The sequence below is a fragment of the Micromys minutus genome (assembly GCF_963924665.1).
Source record: "Micromys minutus genome assembly, chromosome: 23".
Taxonomy (NCBI): Eukaryota; Metazoa; Chordata; class Mammalia; order Rodentia; family Muridae; genus Micromys; species Micromys minutus.
The window spans coordinates 27,690,159-27,707,247 of NC_137958.1; the positions used below are offsets into that span (position 1 = coordinate 27,690,159).

At 40.7% G+C, this 17,089-nt stretch overlaps 1 protein-coding gene across 1 annotated transcript in view; it reads left to right on the forward strand.

The window, feature by feature from the left end:
• Positions 1–15,065, forward strand: part of PTTG1IP2 (PTTG1IP family member 2) — a gene marked incomplete at both ends in the record, with an annotated part of 63,377 nt that extends 48,312 nt beyond the window's left edge. Inside the window, one exon of the mRNA XM_080936503.1 lies at positions 14,949–15,065. Coding sequence (XP_080792629.1) covers positions 14,949–15,065 — 117 coding nt within the window. The remainder of the gene's footprint in view (positions 1–14,948) is intronic.
• Positions 15,066–17,089: the final 2,024 nt, after the last annotated feature.

Consider the following 17,089-nt stretch of genomic DNA (forward strand, 5'->3'; position numbering starts at 1 on the left):
AAAATGGAAAAAGTAAGGCAGAAACGGGAGAGAGTTACACGACCTCAGAGATTGTTAGAAGAAAGTGTAGAGGATTTCCACACTGACAAAAACCATGCAGTTCTTGGTAACTCCTTGGCAGCCGATGAAACACTGAGATTTTTGTAGACTTTCCTTTGTATTCTCAAGGCCAGTAAGTAAACAAGTAAATTAAAACTGAATCTGATTACTTCTTCTTAAGACCCTGCCACCCACTTAGCCTCCTTTTTTCCTAAAGGGTGGGGAGACAGGCAGCAAAGCTTTGTTGACCCGCTGATCATTTCTGTGCTATGTAGGTAACACTCAACCAAGATGGTGGTCAGCTCAACCAAGATGGTGGTCAGCTTCAGACAGACGACAACTCTCAGCAGTTTTCATGTTAGGAAGATACAATCTGACGAGGAATCAAAACCAACCACTTCATTCTAGATGCTACCCGAAGGTGCATACTAATTGTTCAAGTTTCTTTGTGGCTCAACTCAAGTGTCTGCGTGCTGTTCTTGGAATAGAAAATCAAGTGGCTGACGTATTAGACGTTGCTCTGGTTCAGCAATGACGCTCATGTGGTCCTGACAAATGACTGGGAGGGAATGATGGCTTTCTCGTTTTATAAATAAATCATGTGCGTTAGAGACTGCCAGAGCCTCTGTTGTATGCAGAAATTTAGAGACACAAACCAGTGAAGACAAAATTAATTGCCCAAGGTCATATAGCTAAGACAAGTATCTAGGATGTGCAGCACATAGGGTTCATTTTCCTGTTGCTTTGTGAGATAACTGTTGACATTTTTCTAGCAGTTTTGAAAAAAGCAAAAAGAAAAACATTCTTTAAAAGTTTTCCTGAGAGAAAAGATTCACATGTCAGTGAGACAGAACAATTCTAGAGGCAAAGATTTCACGGCCGTGTCTGGGCAACCAGAAAAATCCATGCGTGGTTTCAAAGTTAATAAGGCAACTTGTACTTCTTATTAGTCTTTTCTTGGGCTCCGAATCCTTCCAGTGGTTTCCAGGTCACATGTTTTCATTGTTCATAGAAAATCCCAGTGAGCATAATTGATTACATTCAAGGTTATCTTCCAGCCATCAGCACTGAGACACTAAAGCCCTAGAGACTCCAGGTCCACTTGTAAGAGGTTTTGTGTCTGATGCTTAATCCCCAAAATGGCTACACTGTGTATAAAATGCTGTGTTGTTGAGCTTAATTTCGACAACTGTATTTCACATGAAATATGATGTCAGCATCATGTTCTATGGATACAGAGACTAGCTCACAGAAGGCATATTTCCATATCCTCTGACACTGGTCACGCTAGCAGAGACACAGATGCTATTTTACTTAAGATTTTAAAAATAAGTAAAGGCATTTATAATAGAAAAGAATTGATGGATTCTTTATAAATATCTCCAACTGCCAATTTTTCTTTTTATGAAAATAGAGCAGAAGGGGGTAGGGGGAGTGGGGTGGGCAAAGGGGATAACATTTCAAATGTAAATACAGAGAGTATCTAATTTAAAAAAAAATAGAGCAGAAAAACAAAACATCTGTGGTTCATCACGCTCAACGGGGTGTTTCATTCTCCATCATTCTTCTCCTGCCTGGCAGAGCATCTCCAAAAGAGCCCGTAGCAGTCAATGACCTTACACATTCTCATTCGTTGGAGTGTGAGAAAAATAAAGGCTGGAATTGCTTAGATCGTGGAACCATTTTCAATTTTTTAAAAAAACTGAGTCATATTGAATGCTATTAAATAGTAACTAGGTTGTGCTATTTCACATATGTACTACCTAATATAAACAAAAAGTTTGTAACTTTTGAAGCTTTATGGTATAAAGCATTTTAAAGATAAATGTATTTTGAATATATTGATTTTTAATGTATTCGGGTACCCTTCGTAACAATGTCAACCCTCAGATCCCTTTGCTATATTTTTCTTCTCAGGATAAAACGAGTCAGAGAAGAGAGGGGGAAAGGAAGCTACTTCAGGGATGGCAGTTCAGTGAGGAGGAGGAGGTTTTCTGAGGAGAGTTTTACAGAGATGGAGTGGAAAGAGAACAAGCTAGACACAGGAGAAGACAGAATGGGTCAGAGAATAAGAAGGAGGCAGAAGATTAGAATGGATTGTTAGAGTCTGAGGCTAAGCAGAACAATTCAGTCAGAAGCCAAGCAGAAGCCAGTTTGAATTGGTCAGCTAAGGAAGGAAATTGAGCCAGAGGAGCTGAGTCAAGCCAGTCAGCCTGAGTTTATAAGGGACTAGAAAGGGTGAGATTGTTCAGCAGTGAGTCTCAGAGGATGAAACATTTTAGGCCTAGATAAGATTGGAAGGAGGCTAGAAGTGTCTCTGTACCAGACCTAGGTTAGCAAAGAAGCAAAAAGCTCAGAGACAATAATTACTGCAGGAGAAAAAAGTTACATTAATGAAATTCATAGTTAAATTGTTATATTCATTAGAAACACAAACATTAAAAACACTGACCATATCAACTATAGGTAAAGATGTGGATAAATTATAACTTTTCACACTCCCACTAAGAATAAGAAATGATCAAATATGGTGGCACATGCCTTTAATCCCGTACTTGGGGGGGGGGGTGCAGACGCAGGTGAATCTGCAAGTTCAAGACCAGGTAGGCCTACAAAACTCTGAAATAGAAATTCATATATATATATATATATATATATATATATATATATATATATATATATATATATATAACATTAAAGGTACCGACACATTATGGTATGATCATACAATGAAATACCACTCAGAAATAAAAAAATTATTCTTGTACAAAACATTCAAGAACCTTTAATTATGTGAGTGAAACTAAATAAAAAAGGAACATTGTATATCACTCTATGTAAAAGTCTAAAGAAAAAGAAAGCCAGGTGGTTGATTTCTGGGAACAGGAAGGGGCACAGGAGGGCCTACAACTGCACATGAAGACCCTTGGTAAGATGGTTGATATGTCTGCCGTCCTGATGAGGCAGTGGTTGTATAGGCATTTGTTAAAATCCATCATCAGTAGACTCAACCATGCAGAGAGTCCGTGGTCTGTGAACTGTGTCCCAATTAGACTATTGAGAATAACTCTCCATCAACCCCCAACCCCCATCTTAATGTCAGTGCTCTACTCTGTCTCACTTTGAAACCTGTTTTCATAGATTAGATTTTTAGTCTGGGTGTGGACACCACAGTTCTACTCAATGTGAGAAAGTCCACTCACACATAAGAACTTTTCTATAAATATGGAACAGCTCAACAGCCCCATTTCCACCACAAATAAAAAAGCAAACGGACTCTGAAAAGCTCCCTTTCCCGGAGACGAAGACCGCCACATGGCTAAGAGAGGGAGACATTGTTTTCTTTCTTCCTCTTTCTCTTTACATTGGAGACATGAAAATGAGAGTTGTGAACAATGTGCCAAAGCAGTGGCTATTTTAGTCCAGGCCACAGCTGGGTTTTAGTTTCTTGTGACTTTTCTAGTCAGTGAAAGGACTGACCCATAAAGGCTATATTAAAAAAAACAATCGTCCTGACTCCCTAGGGACATTCCTTCCTCACGCATAGCATAAGCCACAATGATTAACATCAGGGTCGTTCAAAGCGATGCTCAATGCTCACATCAATAGTTTGCGAGCTACAGTACAACTGAGTTTTTCAGTTACTACAATAAAACTGGTATGGTCTTTAGGACAAAAAACAACACTTTGAGCAAGCAAAAAAAATTAAGAAAAACTCATGTATCACAGATATTTAATAATTTTCATTGCTAACAACCCAGTGGAAGAACCTTTATTTTTCTTTACAATATTATTGATTATCAGGGCAAAAAAAAAAAAAAGAAGTGCATGATACGGAACTATATAGTTCTGTTTGGAAACTGATTTATAAAATAAAACTGACATAAGTAATAATTCTACATAATTAAGATAGACACACTTCAAAAGTAGAGAATCATTCGTGTGATGCTTTGAATTCAGGAGACACTTAAAGCACTACAGACTTTCATGACCAGCTTAGAGTGAAGAAGGGAGATGTAGTGAGGCATGCTGGGAAAACGAAGGCTGCATCTATTGTAGGGCAGTAGACAACTGGTAATTCCCAGTGGGTTTCTCAAATGTCAGCCCCTGTGATCTTTAACTGTTGCCCAGAGCTTTTGTCCTTTGCAGAGGGCCAAAGATTCTATTCTGTTCTCAAAGCATCCTTCTTGCATAGGAGGGAGAGAGGCCTGACTCCCAGTCAATTGTAATTGGTTTATCTCTCTCTACCTGCCAGTAATTGTTTTAGAAAGCCCACATAATCTTCTTCTGGCTAGTCAGGAACGAGCTATCTCCTAGGAACCTTCAAGAAACATTCTTCTCTCTTAAATGAGTTACACAGAAGATGCCCTTCTCATCCATAAATTACTTAGCTGTGATTCCTAATGCAGATTTTGGTACTTTCTTGTGTTTATGGGCAAAGTTGGTGTATAAAAAGAATAGAATGAAAATCAGAAAATGACCCTTAGTGAACCCATAAATTAATTACCCAACATCAAAGCTGTTCCTGACTGAGCCGTACGACTTTGAAGGCTTAGTTCAGGCCTCAGTTTTCTCAGCTCTAAAATGAAGGTCACTTTCTCTAACCAGAATCTGTAGGCTCTGCTTGTCACACACAACACAGTTCAGTGTGTCTGCCAACGACATGTGTTTTTAAAATCGCCTAGAACCAAATAGTTTAAAAAGTCTGAAATATTTCCAATACCACAAGCCCATATCTATCTAGTATTAATATACAGTGAGAAACGCAGGGTAAAAAGCCACAGTGAATTGTAAAAGATGATGTTTAGGCCAGACACCAGGTTCCTATTCTTATATTGATCACAATATAAAGGTTGGTTCAGATAGTCTCACCTCACCCAATTTTCTTTGAGCCTTTTTATCTTTATATGGACATATTTTGTAAATTGGGGTAACTCACAGTACTCTTAATAAAATTTTGAAATTTTTGATTAAAGGAAATTGAATGGAGTTGGTTGTGTGTCTCTCTCTCTCTCTCTCTCTCTCTCTCTCTCTCTCTGTGTGTGTGTGTGTGTGTGTGTATTTTGTTCTCCTAATAGTTTGCTGACATTCATTTCCAAAGCCGTAGGAAATCACTATACTACATAAAATCACATACTTACAAAAGCCCTTATTTCACTCCTGAGTGTCTCTGAGAAGTAAATATTTTCCCAGCAGAATATTTTTTTTTCTAAAAAGTGGTTGTCCTTTTGAGGCTTTTCTTTGTTTTTTAGGACTGGGTCTCATGTAGTACAATTGGCTGGAGCTCACTGCATAGTCAAGTGTGAACTTCAATCATACAGAGAGATGCTGTATCCTGAATGTGGGTAGTACCGTTCCATGGGCTGAGGTCTCTAACTGCACAAAAAGAAGGGAGCAAGATGAATACTGCCATTCAGAGCTTTCTGCTTCCTCACTTCAGAAACAACTGTGACATTAGCCATATTATTCCAATGTTCTACATTCCTTGCCTCTCAAAATGAAAGCCAAACCCTTCTTTAGGTTGCTTTGGTCAAGCATTTTTCCCCACAGCAATAAAACTAACATTTAGCATTAATCACACTATCATGAATATAGGTCCTGTGTCAAACCCAACATTCAGGAAGAGGATAGAAACCAGATGTGATTAAATCACATGGGTCTCTACATAAGCCCATTTAATATCAGCCCTACTCCTCAACTTGGCAGTTCCATGGGCTGCTTTACTTTTTGGCCTCAGTCAGTTTCAGGAAAGGTTACTGTCATTTGCAGGTTTCAGGAAGCATAGCCAATGGGTTGATTGGTAAGTCCGTTGGTAAGTTGGCTCAAGTCTCAATGTATTGATTCCTAACAATGGGATTGCATCTTATTTAACCAATATCTGCAAGTGGTTTTCTATCTCTCTCTTCCCATGCTTCATGTTCAGAACTATTCTCAGCCTCAGGTACCAGCTTGTCTCACAGTTACAGTCCTTTGTTTACAAAGGAAAGGATCTGTCAACACCTAGACAACAATCCATTCTAGAAAATGTTGCTAAATTTATAACAACCAACAACTGAGCCAGCTGAGAACATATCACAAACCACGGGAAAAAGACTTTATAAACGTAGTGAATTCTACCGTCTTGGAAACAAAACCTCATGGTCATATTTTCTTACAGCAATACCAGTTCAACTGTACGAGAAGGGAATATTTTATTTCAAAAATTGATGCTTCTGTTAATTGACAGAGTGCACATTAAACTTGAAGAGGTGTCTATATGTTCAAAGTTCCTTGCTCCAAAACTCAACGACCTGACAACTAATAAAGATTCAGTGCAAAATTCTGGCTCTTTAGCCTGGACCTCACACTCAGAAACTGCCTTTTTGAGGTCATGTTATACATTTGTTAGTGGCAAAATTATGACCTAATTACAGGTGTGGTTTTTCATATCAACCAGATTTTTTTTTTTTTTTTGAGGACACAAAGTGGTACAACATATGTGGATTTTGTAAATGTAACAACCATTTTAGCTGAACCACTGCTCCTTTCTGGTTCCCTGTGCCGTGGATGGAGCATCTGCTCTGTGTTTGCAACACAGCTGGTCTTCACTCCTCTCCCCTTTGGCTGTGAAGAGAAACTGAGAGGGAAGGTGGGTGGAGCAGGAATGTAGTTGAGCAAAGGAAAAGATGGCAGACCAAGATGCTTCTAAGTACACAAACTGAGGGGCAAAGAGGGCACCTAGACAGCAGACCAAGATGCTTCCAAGAAGCTTGTACACAAGCTGAGGGACAAAGAGGGCACCTAGACGGCAGACCGAGATGCTTCCAAGAAGCTTGTACACAAGCTGAGGGGCAAAGAGGCACCTCACAGCTTGCTGACTCATGCTTTCAAACTTCTCAACTTCTCACTCATAGATTCTGAGACAGATTCCATGTAGCTTCTCAACACGTTATGACACATGATGCATGTCCCCTTTTGTCAGGCTCAATCTGATTTCTGCTGTCTTCAGTGGAAATGAACAGAAGCACACATTTTAAATTTTTTTTGTTCTAATGTGTTCATAAACTTTAGCTCATTAAACTGAAAAGTATTTTTGGGTCTGAGCAAGCCCAGAGGTCTGTCATTTCTGTCAGTGAAACAAGAATTTGCTCCTATGCAACTTAAGGTTTTATTTATTTTTTTAAAAATAGTTATATTTATTTTGACTGCAGGTAACATGAATGATGTAGTTTGTAATGATCATAAGGCTTCCGAGTTCTCCCTCCTGTGTTTCTTAGCAAAATTAAATTTGTGACCAGTTATTCAAGTCCACGTTGATAGAAGTCATCAGCATATATAACATTCTACTTTTATTTCAATGGACTCTTATGAAAATGCTTCCTAGTATAAATATTTTCCTTAAAAAGAAATTTTCTTTTCTTTTCCAAAATGCTTTAGACTTCTACCTTAGTTACTTTTGTGTTGCTGTGATAAAACATTATGACAAAGGAATGGTGAGAATGACACACCTCTCCCAACAAGGCTACACCTCCTAATCCTTCTAAAGCAGTTCCACCAACTGGGGCCAAGTATTCAAATAGAAGAGTTTATAGGAGGCATTATCATTTAACCTGCCATAACCTTTGTTTATGTGTATGAGTTTGTTGGCTGATATATGTATATACACGTATATAGAGCATGTGTATGCCTGGTACCCAGAGGTGTTAGAAGAGGGCATTAGATCCACTTGCACTATATACAGTTATAATTGTTAGACACCGTGTGTGTTGTCTGAGTCCTCCGTCCTGCCTCGAGTCCCTTTCAGGGGCAGTGGCTAAGATGGCTCAGAATCAACGGCTCAGACTCTGGGAGCAAGTAAGAATGTAGCAGCAAGCTCATTATTAATTCTCAGGGAGCATCCTTTATACCCTCCACCCATGACTCCTTGGTCCCAAGCAAGCATGTCCTCCAAGTGGCAGTTTCTGATTGGCTGTCACTGTCTGCATCACCAATCTCTAGGCTCTCAGGCAGGCTTCAGTTTGGCCCTCACGTGGAAGTTGCCTCCATGTCTGCATATCTCACTTGATGTTTACCAAAGTTTATGTGGAAGCAGCCACTGCCCTGGCAGCAGGAACCTTTCCGTTCCTTCTACATGTACAGGTGATGATAATCAGACTCAGGGCCTATGCAAAAGCAACCAGTGCCCTTAACCACTGAGCCAACTCTCCAGCCCCTCCCCAATAGCCTCTACCTGCGTATTATATCATCAAAACATTATTCGATTAAAAATCAAAATCCTTTAAAAAAAGAGAGAAAAATAATCTTTAATACGCTCCCTGTCATTCAGTGTGTATGTGTGTGTGTGTGTGTGTGTGTGTGTGTGAGAGAGAGAGAGAGAGAGAGAGAGAGAGAGAGAGAGAGAGAGAGGATTAGAGTACTATGACTAGTGGAGCTGGAAAGATGGCTCAGTGGTTAAGAGCACTGACTGCTCTTTCAGAGGTTCTGAGTTCAGTCCCCAGCAATCACATGGTGGCTCACAACCATCTATAATGGAATCTGATGCTCTCTTCTGGTGTGTCTGAAGACAGCCACAGTATACTCATAGATAAAATAATTCTTCTAAAAAGAAAGCAATGTGACTAGGGTGATCAAGTAAATGGATTTGTAAGTTTAGTATCTCACACAGTTGAAAAATAAAAGGCGCTTGTGGTTATGGCCTTGGCTGTTGCAGATCTTCAGCAAAGCCTCTCCTAGTAGATCAGAATGACCAGACAGGTCCTAAGAGCTCTTCAATATAGTTCTTTTCGAGTCAGGATTTTGTCTCTAACATGTTCCAAGTAGGGGTAATGAAGCTTGTTTCGAGAACACGCTTTTAGAACAGCTGCTCTGGTCTGGTTAATAGCATACACTAGGGAGACAGCTCTATTGGGAAAGTACTTAGTGCCCTAGCAAGAAGGCTGGGTTTGATCTTCAGAACCCAGGTGAAAAGCTGGAATGGGTGAAGTGTGCCTGAGACCTCAGTACTGGGGGACAAGGACAGCGAATCCTTAAAGTGCTTCAGACAGCCAGCCTAGACAAATGGATGAACTTCAGACTCAGTGAATTTTTAAAATAAATATCGAAAGTGAAAGGCGAGTTCCAGGCATGCTGACACACACCTGTAATCCAAAGACTTTCAAGGCAGAGGCAAGTGGTCTCTGAGTTCAAGCCTAGTTTGGTCTATATACTGAGTTCCAAAGAGGCCAGGGCTGCATGGTGGACCTTCCATCAAACACAAGCAAGCAAGCCAACAAGCAAATGAACAGTAGAGAGCTGTGGCTACCATAGACATATGAATCTGCAAGTTAATTCGTTATTCACACACTACACCACGTGTGTGTGTGTGTGTGTGTGTGAGAGAGAGAGAGAGAGAGAGAGAGAGAGAGAGAGGAGAGGGGGGCAGGGGCAGGCAGACAGGCAGACAGACACAGAGAGAAAGAGACAGAGACACTTGGACCTACCTCCTTTTAACAGATGAGAATTAGCATTTCAACAAACTTGTCAGTGTACTTGAGTGGACACTGAGAAACACTGGGATTATTTAGAAGTCTGACAACCCTACTTTCACCTCACTCATACACTTTTTTGCTGTAATACTGCTGTTGCATATTTTTTTAGCTTTTGTGTTTCAAACTAATTCAAATCATGGCTTTGATCCTAACCTTCTTGCAAACAGAAATGCTAACAAACATGTAATGCTTCCCATGAATCAGATAGTGATGTGTACTAGAAACACATAACTATTCTCCGTCGTGTATCTGCTTGCAGCTTTCCATTTTATTATTTATGCTGTTGAAGGTTCCATTTTAAAGGTTGTTCCTTCATTCCTTCCATTTCACTACAAATGGAAGCATCGATCAATCAGTGCCCTCTTGATTAACAATGTCCTAACTCTACCTTTACTCAAGTCTTGGGTTCTATTGAATAGAAACATAGTCAAAAAAGAGTTGAAAGCCAATGCTTTCCAAGAGTGTTCTGAACTTTGTCTTTATTTCTTGATAGGTTGAAAAAAACACAACCTACCTGTTCACCTTTGACCCCATTCCTTCCCCTGCTCACATCTCCCTCTCCACTCCTGCCTAGTGAGAACACAAACTCTATCTCTTCAGAGAAAAACATTGAGTTCTCTCCGTGAAAGTCTTGAGTAGAGTCTCTGCTGGCCCAGTGTGCACCATCATTCCCCTAGGTGCTTAAAACTGCAGTCTACAAGAGAGTTGTGCATGATCTTTGTATAATCAAAAGGTTTCCACACAGCCATGTTCCTTTAAATATATTTTACTTGATTTTTAAAGGCATTTAGTCAAACAGAAAAATACTGCAAGCTAAAACAAATTATACAGTAGACAGAACACCCTTTTCATATCAAATAGCTTTGTTCATTCAGAAAGTAAATCTTCCTGTCAGCAATTCCTATGTGTGATGACTGCTTTTGAAGAAGTTTCGCTGGTCATTTTTTTGTCTTACTACCAAGAATGACTCAAGCATGAGTCAAGTCCTCATTTTCCTCCAGCTTCCCTGTGTAATGTTTCAAACGTTTCCTGTCCCTTGACATAATTTACTGAAACGAAACTAGAACAAAATCTTTTCATCAGACAGAGCTGAAACAATTCCCCATTTAAACAGAGGAAAACAATGGACCTCTGCCCAGACCTCATACTGTTGACAGCAGTGATTTGCGAAGGATCTGCGATAGATCTGGAGAAGAAAGTTGAAACCTTCCTCTTTCTGTAGCTTTGTTGGTCAGGATTTTCAAAGGAAAACACAGAAAACACTAGCCACTAAAGGGAAAGGGGCGAGCCAAGAGTTACTAGAACATGCCTACAGGGGCTTGAGAAATGGCTCAACCATTAAGTACAAACTGCTCTTGGAAAGGACCTGAATTCATTTCTTAGCACCCATGGCAGATGACTCAACCACCTGTAACTCCAGCTCCAGCACCCAAGGAGCCTCCCTGCTGTGACAGGCTGTTTGTCATCTCACATAGGGGACTAGATCACACAGCATATGCCATGTTTTTTGTTTTTCAAAAATGACAAAGTTGTTTCCTTAAAAATCTGTGCATTTCTCACTATGTGATCTGTCCATTCACTCATTCCTGCATTTCTTTCTTTCTTTTTTTCTAATGAATATCTTGAAATGTGCCAGTTGAGTTTTGTTACCATTTTGATCCACTGGCCCTTACACCAAGTAAAGGAGTAAAGCCTCAGTGGCCGCAGAGAACAGCTAGCTACTTTTTGTTTGTTTTCTAATTAGGTAAAACAGTTGTAACAGATCCTAACTTTGTAGAAGTACTTGCAGATTCATTTTAACTGTGTTGAACTGCAGCACTATACATCCTTGAGAAAATGAGAAACAGATGACTTTGAAACTCAATCCCCTTTTACTCCTAAATAGTGGAATATCATTCAGAGTAGGCAAATGCACTGAGTCAGGAAGTAGACCAGTCCTCCACCGAGGTTGGGGGTTCAGGGAAGGAATGGGAGCTAGTGCTAAGGCAGAAAGACTTTGTTCTGGGCTCAGCAAACCAGTTCTGTGATTAGAGGATGATAATGGTCACATACCTTTGGCAATCTCTGAAAACCACAAACCAAACACTACAAAGTGCAAATGTTATGGTATGTGGACTATATGTTGGTAGGCCAATTATTTTTAAGAAGTCAATATGTTTCCTTTTCAAGCACACACATGATGCTTAAACTGGAATAAAAACAACGGGTATTTAAATCACTTCCCAAAGCACAGCGGAACAGTGGAGGGCTGTAGACTTCCTGGTCAAATGCTGACTCATTCTAAGCTACTGCATAGGGTCTCAGTGAAAGTGGTAAAAGTTCTTGGAGTTAAAGGATGGTGATAATTGCCCTGCCTTGTGGATATATCAGAACTTGGTGAAATGTGCAATTTGAAATAGTGAAATTTACAGTATATATATATATATATATATATATATATATATATATATATATATATATATATATATATATATATATTGTATAATGTATATATTGTATAGTGTTTATATCGCACCTTTTTAAGCAAAGAAAAAATACACCCACACAAAATCCTATATGTCCTTATCTGTAATAACTCCAAAATGAAAACAGCCCAAATGCTTACGAAGTGTGAAATGGTGAAGTGTTACTTGTGGTGGAACATTTCTCAGACGTTAAAAGAATTAACATACATATGTGCTACAAGAAAGAGCAGCACTCATCATGTCATTGCCTTTAAGCAAAATGTCTGCATCAGACATGGTTATCCCTAGGGAAAAAGGGAGACCGGAAGTGACTATTGACATGGGCTCCTGCCATAGGTGATAGAAAAACGCTCAAACTACATAGTGATGAAAATGCATCACATCCTGTCCGGGTAAGTTACACAATATGGGAAGACACTGAAAAAAAAATGTTGGCAAATAATTGCAAAATATTGGGACAAAGGTTGAAGAGAGACAGATGGCAGGAGCCTCTGCTGGTAGACACAAGGGGAAAAGTCTCCTCTCCAACCGTCTTCGAAAGCTGTAGCCAGCATCCCCCAAACGTCTTAACTCGAGGACAGCTCCCTTGCTCATTTCTAGGTCTCTAGCATATTAATTAAGGTTTATACAATCTCCACCTGCTCCTTAGGGACCCACTGTTCCGTGCTTGTATACGGTGCAAAGATTCCGCCCATACAGAGCTCATGAAGTCCATGCCCCCCCAGCTTTGTTTCACCTTAATATGTTCATTAATGTCATCTTCATGCCTTTTCGAGTTTTTAATATATAGGAATATTAAGCCAAGCATCCACGCAGGATGGTCACTGCAACTATCGTGGGTTCTACGCAGAACAGGCACTGAAATTGCAGTGGGTCTACCAGAAGAGCATGTGTCACTAGTCTCTGGCTCTTGTTATTATCCAAGTCTCTCCATGGAAATTGTGCCTCCCTAGTAACGAGCTTGTTTGTCCATTGTTTTGACTTTTAACGGCCTCAGAAGTGGAATCTTGTCAGGCACTTTAAATTATAGCACTTCCTAGTTCATTCAACAATCATTTATTGAGTGTGTACTAGTGCCAGATTACCTTCTGTTTATGACTAGCATCGCAGAGCTCCAGCTGATTAATTAAGTGTGTGCTTTCTCTTACCGACATGGGGAAGAGCACTTCAGGTAGGTGAAGGGGATTAATTCTGGGCATTTGCTCTGGCAGATGAATCAGTCTACCTGCTGCTGAATAGTAGGCAGAGCATAAATTAAGAAAAATAGTATTTGAATAAATGCTTTTTGGTTTTGTAGCCACATTCCTTCCCAGCTCTGGAACTTCAGCTGTACATACCTGAACACACACACACACACACACACACACACACACACACTTTACTCTCTAGGAGTTAGGCTCAGCATCCCTCAGGCTTCTTCTACAGACGAGAACAGTGAACTCAGGGAGTTTGTGCCATGTACTTAATCAGACCAGCAGAGAAAGAGAAAGCCCCAGCGGAGTTTCAATTTATTTTTTAAAACCCAAACCGAGCAACAACCAAGTGTGCCACCTTTTCTAACCCACACTTTAATCAGACTTGAATCTAACCTGAAGTTCCTATTTGTTAGTCCCCTGGCTGTGTGGTTGATGGAGTCTGATTCCCTTACTCCGGTACAAGGATTCACAGAGCTTTCATAATACTGGCAGGTTACAGGAAAATATCTTTTCTTGCCTGCTCGTGGTCAGCTCCTCGGTAAGAGCTAAGAAGCTAAAGTGCGTCTGCTTTCTGGTGAGAAAATACAGATTGTTAGCTAGAGATTAAGCACGATATTCATCAATTTTATATTCATCGATTCAGAATGATGAGTTTTGTACAATTAAATATAATAAGAACAAATGGACGAGCTTAGCATCTTCATCCACTGCGGCCGCTTTAATTGGATTGCTGAACTATCGAGCCTGGTTCGCAATAATTTCTCACTTCGATCACTAATTGCATCCCAAGAATTATGCTAAAAGGTTCATACGTAGTGACTTGCTTACTAGTTCCACAATATGAGGTAAGCTCCACAAATAATGCACAGAGCTCAGTGCGACATGAAATTCTGTGACAGGACACGGGGTAACATGAAATTATATAGGAACCACCTCTGTTGTGTAGATGAGGGAACAGCGTAGAGAGAATGAGTTACTTGACCAAAATTCTCTTATAAAGGCTCAGATAATCTTATTGGGAACCACATGCTTTAGCACTAGTGTTAGAAAATCTGTTACATTTTATTTACCTCTTTATTCATGTATTTGTGTGTATTTGTGTTAGTACATGTATGTGCATATTGTAAGTGTTCTGGTGACAAAGGACAGCTGTCAGCAATCCTATTTAGGATAAAACTCTTGTGTTAAGGATACCTTTGTTTGTGTTCCTCTTCCCAAGTGCATAAGGTTAAACTGAACCCCCAAAGGTGATTGGGAGTGACAGCGTGAGGTGATTAGGTCGTCAGAATGGAGCCCATAAGCAGAGGGGATTGGTGTTTCTGTAACGCGGTTCCACAGAGTGAGAACACGGGTGAAGGACAGTTGTCTATAAACTAAGAGAAGATGCTCCTCACACCACACCTCAGATCTCCCTTTATCTCAAATTCCCTAACCTCTGCAACTCTAGCAAAAAGGCGATGCAAATCACGGAGCGGAACTCAAGAGCACAGAGGAGCCAGTCTGACTCTCCACGGCTCCCCTGATTCCCCGAAGAGTGTGCCGGGAGGTCAGTGGGATTTTTCTAACCGCGGAGGAAGCATTGCAGCTCCGTGTGTGATGGGCACTGGCAGAGCGCAGCTCAAGGACACACCCTCTTAGCCTGTAAAGAAATGCCAGCAATCCTGTGGCTGCTTAATTCTATATTCTTAGTTTGGGAGTCTATATATGGATGCACTGTGAAATGAACATGCTTTTACCTCCAGGGCTCTTTCATTTTAGCCGCTGTGAATGGCGGACATTATTGGAACCTGGAGTACTGTACCGGGAAGAGAAGCCAGTATGTGATTGTGGCCTTTTCAGAAGAGACAGAAACTGACTGAATTTTGTGCTGTCGTTATTTGGTCATTCTTAAATCATGGCTGGCTTTGCATCTACTTACTTTGTATTTGTCATTTGCTTTGTTGACTACATTTTATTTTTAAGAAAGTTCAGCTTGCTTAAAAGTCTTGGCCCTACAAAAAAAAATCAAGAGCCATTTCTGTAACCGCTCTGGCTTTTCTTATGCTAAGGAATTACAAAGGAATGAAGTCGGTTGAAAGAAGATTTAAGGTTTTGATGGATCTTTAGTTTGCCTGTTGCTGATAACTCAGGGGACTACTCTCTGTGAATACGTTCCTGGCTCCCTTGCAGTCAGCGTGGGGAGCATTAGTTAGTGTGATTGTCCGCAGGAGATGGAGGCCAGAAGAAAGATCCTGCTTCTTCCTGGTTTATTTCCTAAAAGTCGGTGAGAGAATGGAGCACATATCTAGGTTGATGTCAAGGTGATACGTGATTGGACAGAAGAGAGTGGGGCGGGGACAAAGTTGGTAAGGATAAAGAGGAGAGAGATAGGAGATTCAAGATGGAGGAAGATGGTTCAGATTGGTTTTATCTTGTTTAGACGGGCGGTTTATATCTTTACTAACTGGCAGTGAGTTTATTGTTTAGATGTATTGTGGATTGAGAATTTAACATATAAATCTGTTTGGTAAGTTATTGTGAGTCATGGTTTTACCGGGCTGTGGAGGACAGTGTGTGAAACCAACATGCCACGGGACAGAAGCAGCAAGGGCGGGTGGAGTAGGTCAAAAGAAGCTGGTGTCTGTGAGTACTTAGAAGCGTGAAGCCACTAAGATACCGATACCCCATAGTGCCAGGTGGCCCTATGGGAGCCAACACTAGAGTGGAATAAAAGGTTATCCGCCCTTTTATCCAGCTTAGTCCACTTGAATAGATTCCCATGACAATAGGATAGTCGAATAGATTCTTAGAACAATAGGATTCTTGAGCACCCATACATAATGCATTGGAGTTAAATAAAAAGAAAATACTCAAAGCAATTCTGGATGGTCACGCCATACAACACAGCCTTACACACAAAGCTCAAGAGGGATTCTGGAAAAGGGACTGAGAGTTCGTAAGAGAGGACCAGGAAGTGTCCTGAGAGAAGGTATCTATATATGACATGGAGTTGCATGCATGGAATCTCAAAGGTGTGGTCTCCTAAACAAGATCTACACAATGGCAGTACCAGTTGACAGCCCATTATGGAAGGGGGAAATTCCCCTAGGCCAGACATCAGAAGAAGAGCTATAGCAATGAATGGTTGCTAAGAGATAGTAAACCAGTCTTCTCTAGGAATAAGCCCACTGATGTGTTATCCTATCTCAAGTGGCCATCACTAAATACATACATATGAGCAATGCTAAATAATCTCAGCAGGATACACACACACACACACACACACACATGGGGGTGGGGTGAATAGGAGGAAAGCATATACTTTCTCTTTCGAGGCCTCTAACTCCACTTTCCACACTCTTTTTTTTTTTTTTTTTTTTTTTACTTTTCTCCGAGCCTCAAGGTAGGAAGTGAGCTTTGGTTGATGGTGGCTACATTCCTCCCTCAAAGGTCAAAGACCTTGAGTGCAGACCCTCTGGACTCCCAGTGTTCTACAGCTGTCCCCTTCCCCCTGAGAGCACTTGCTTCTGTCACCAGCGCTGGGGTGGGTTGTGAAAGTTTTAATTCAGAAAGCTGCTTGCTTTTTGCATATCCCAGCCAACTTCCAAATCAATGAGACAGAGACTTCAGACACATGTGATTGGCTTTAGAGCACCGTAAATACCTGAGCAATCACTGATCTATTCTAAGCCTCCAAACGAATCTGGCTACCTCATAGCCAAAGCCCTGAGATACCTGCATTTTAGTATTGATTTGGCTCTCTCCGCTCCAGATGTTTTACCATAGTGTCTCTGGGACCCTTTCCTCATGGTGCTCCCCGCTCTCTCTGTCCCCCCCCCCCTGTCCCCCCCTCTCTCCTTGATGGAAGTGCACCCCTCTACCCCTATTCTGTCCTTCACTCAGA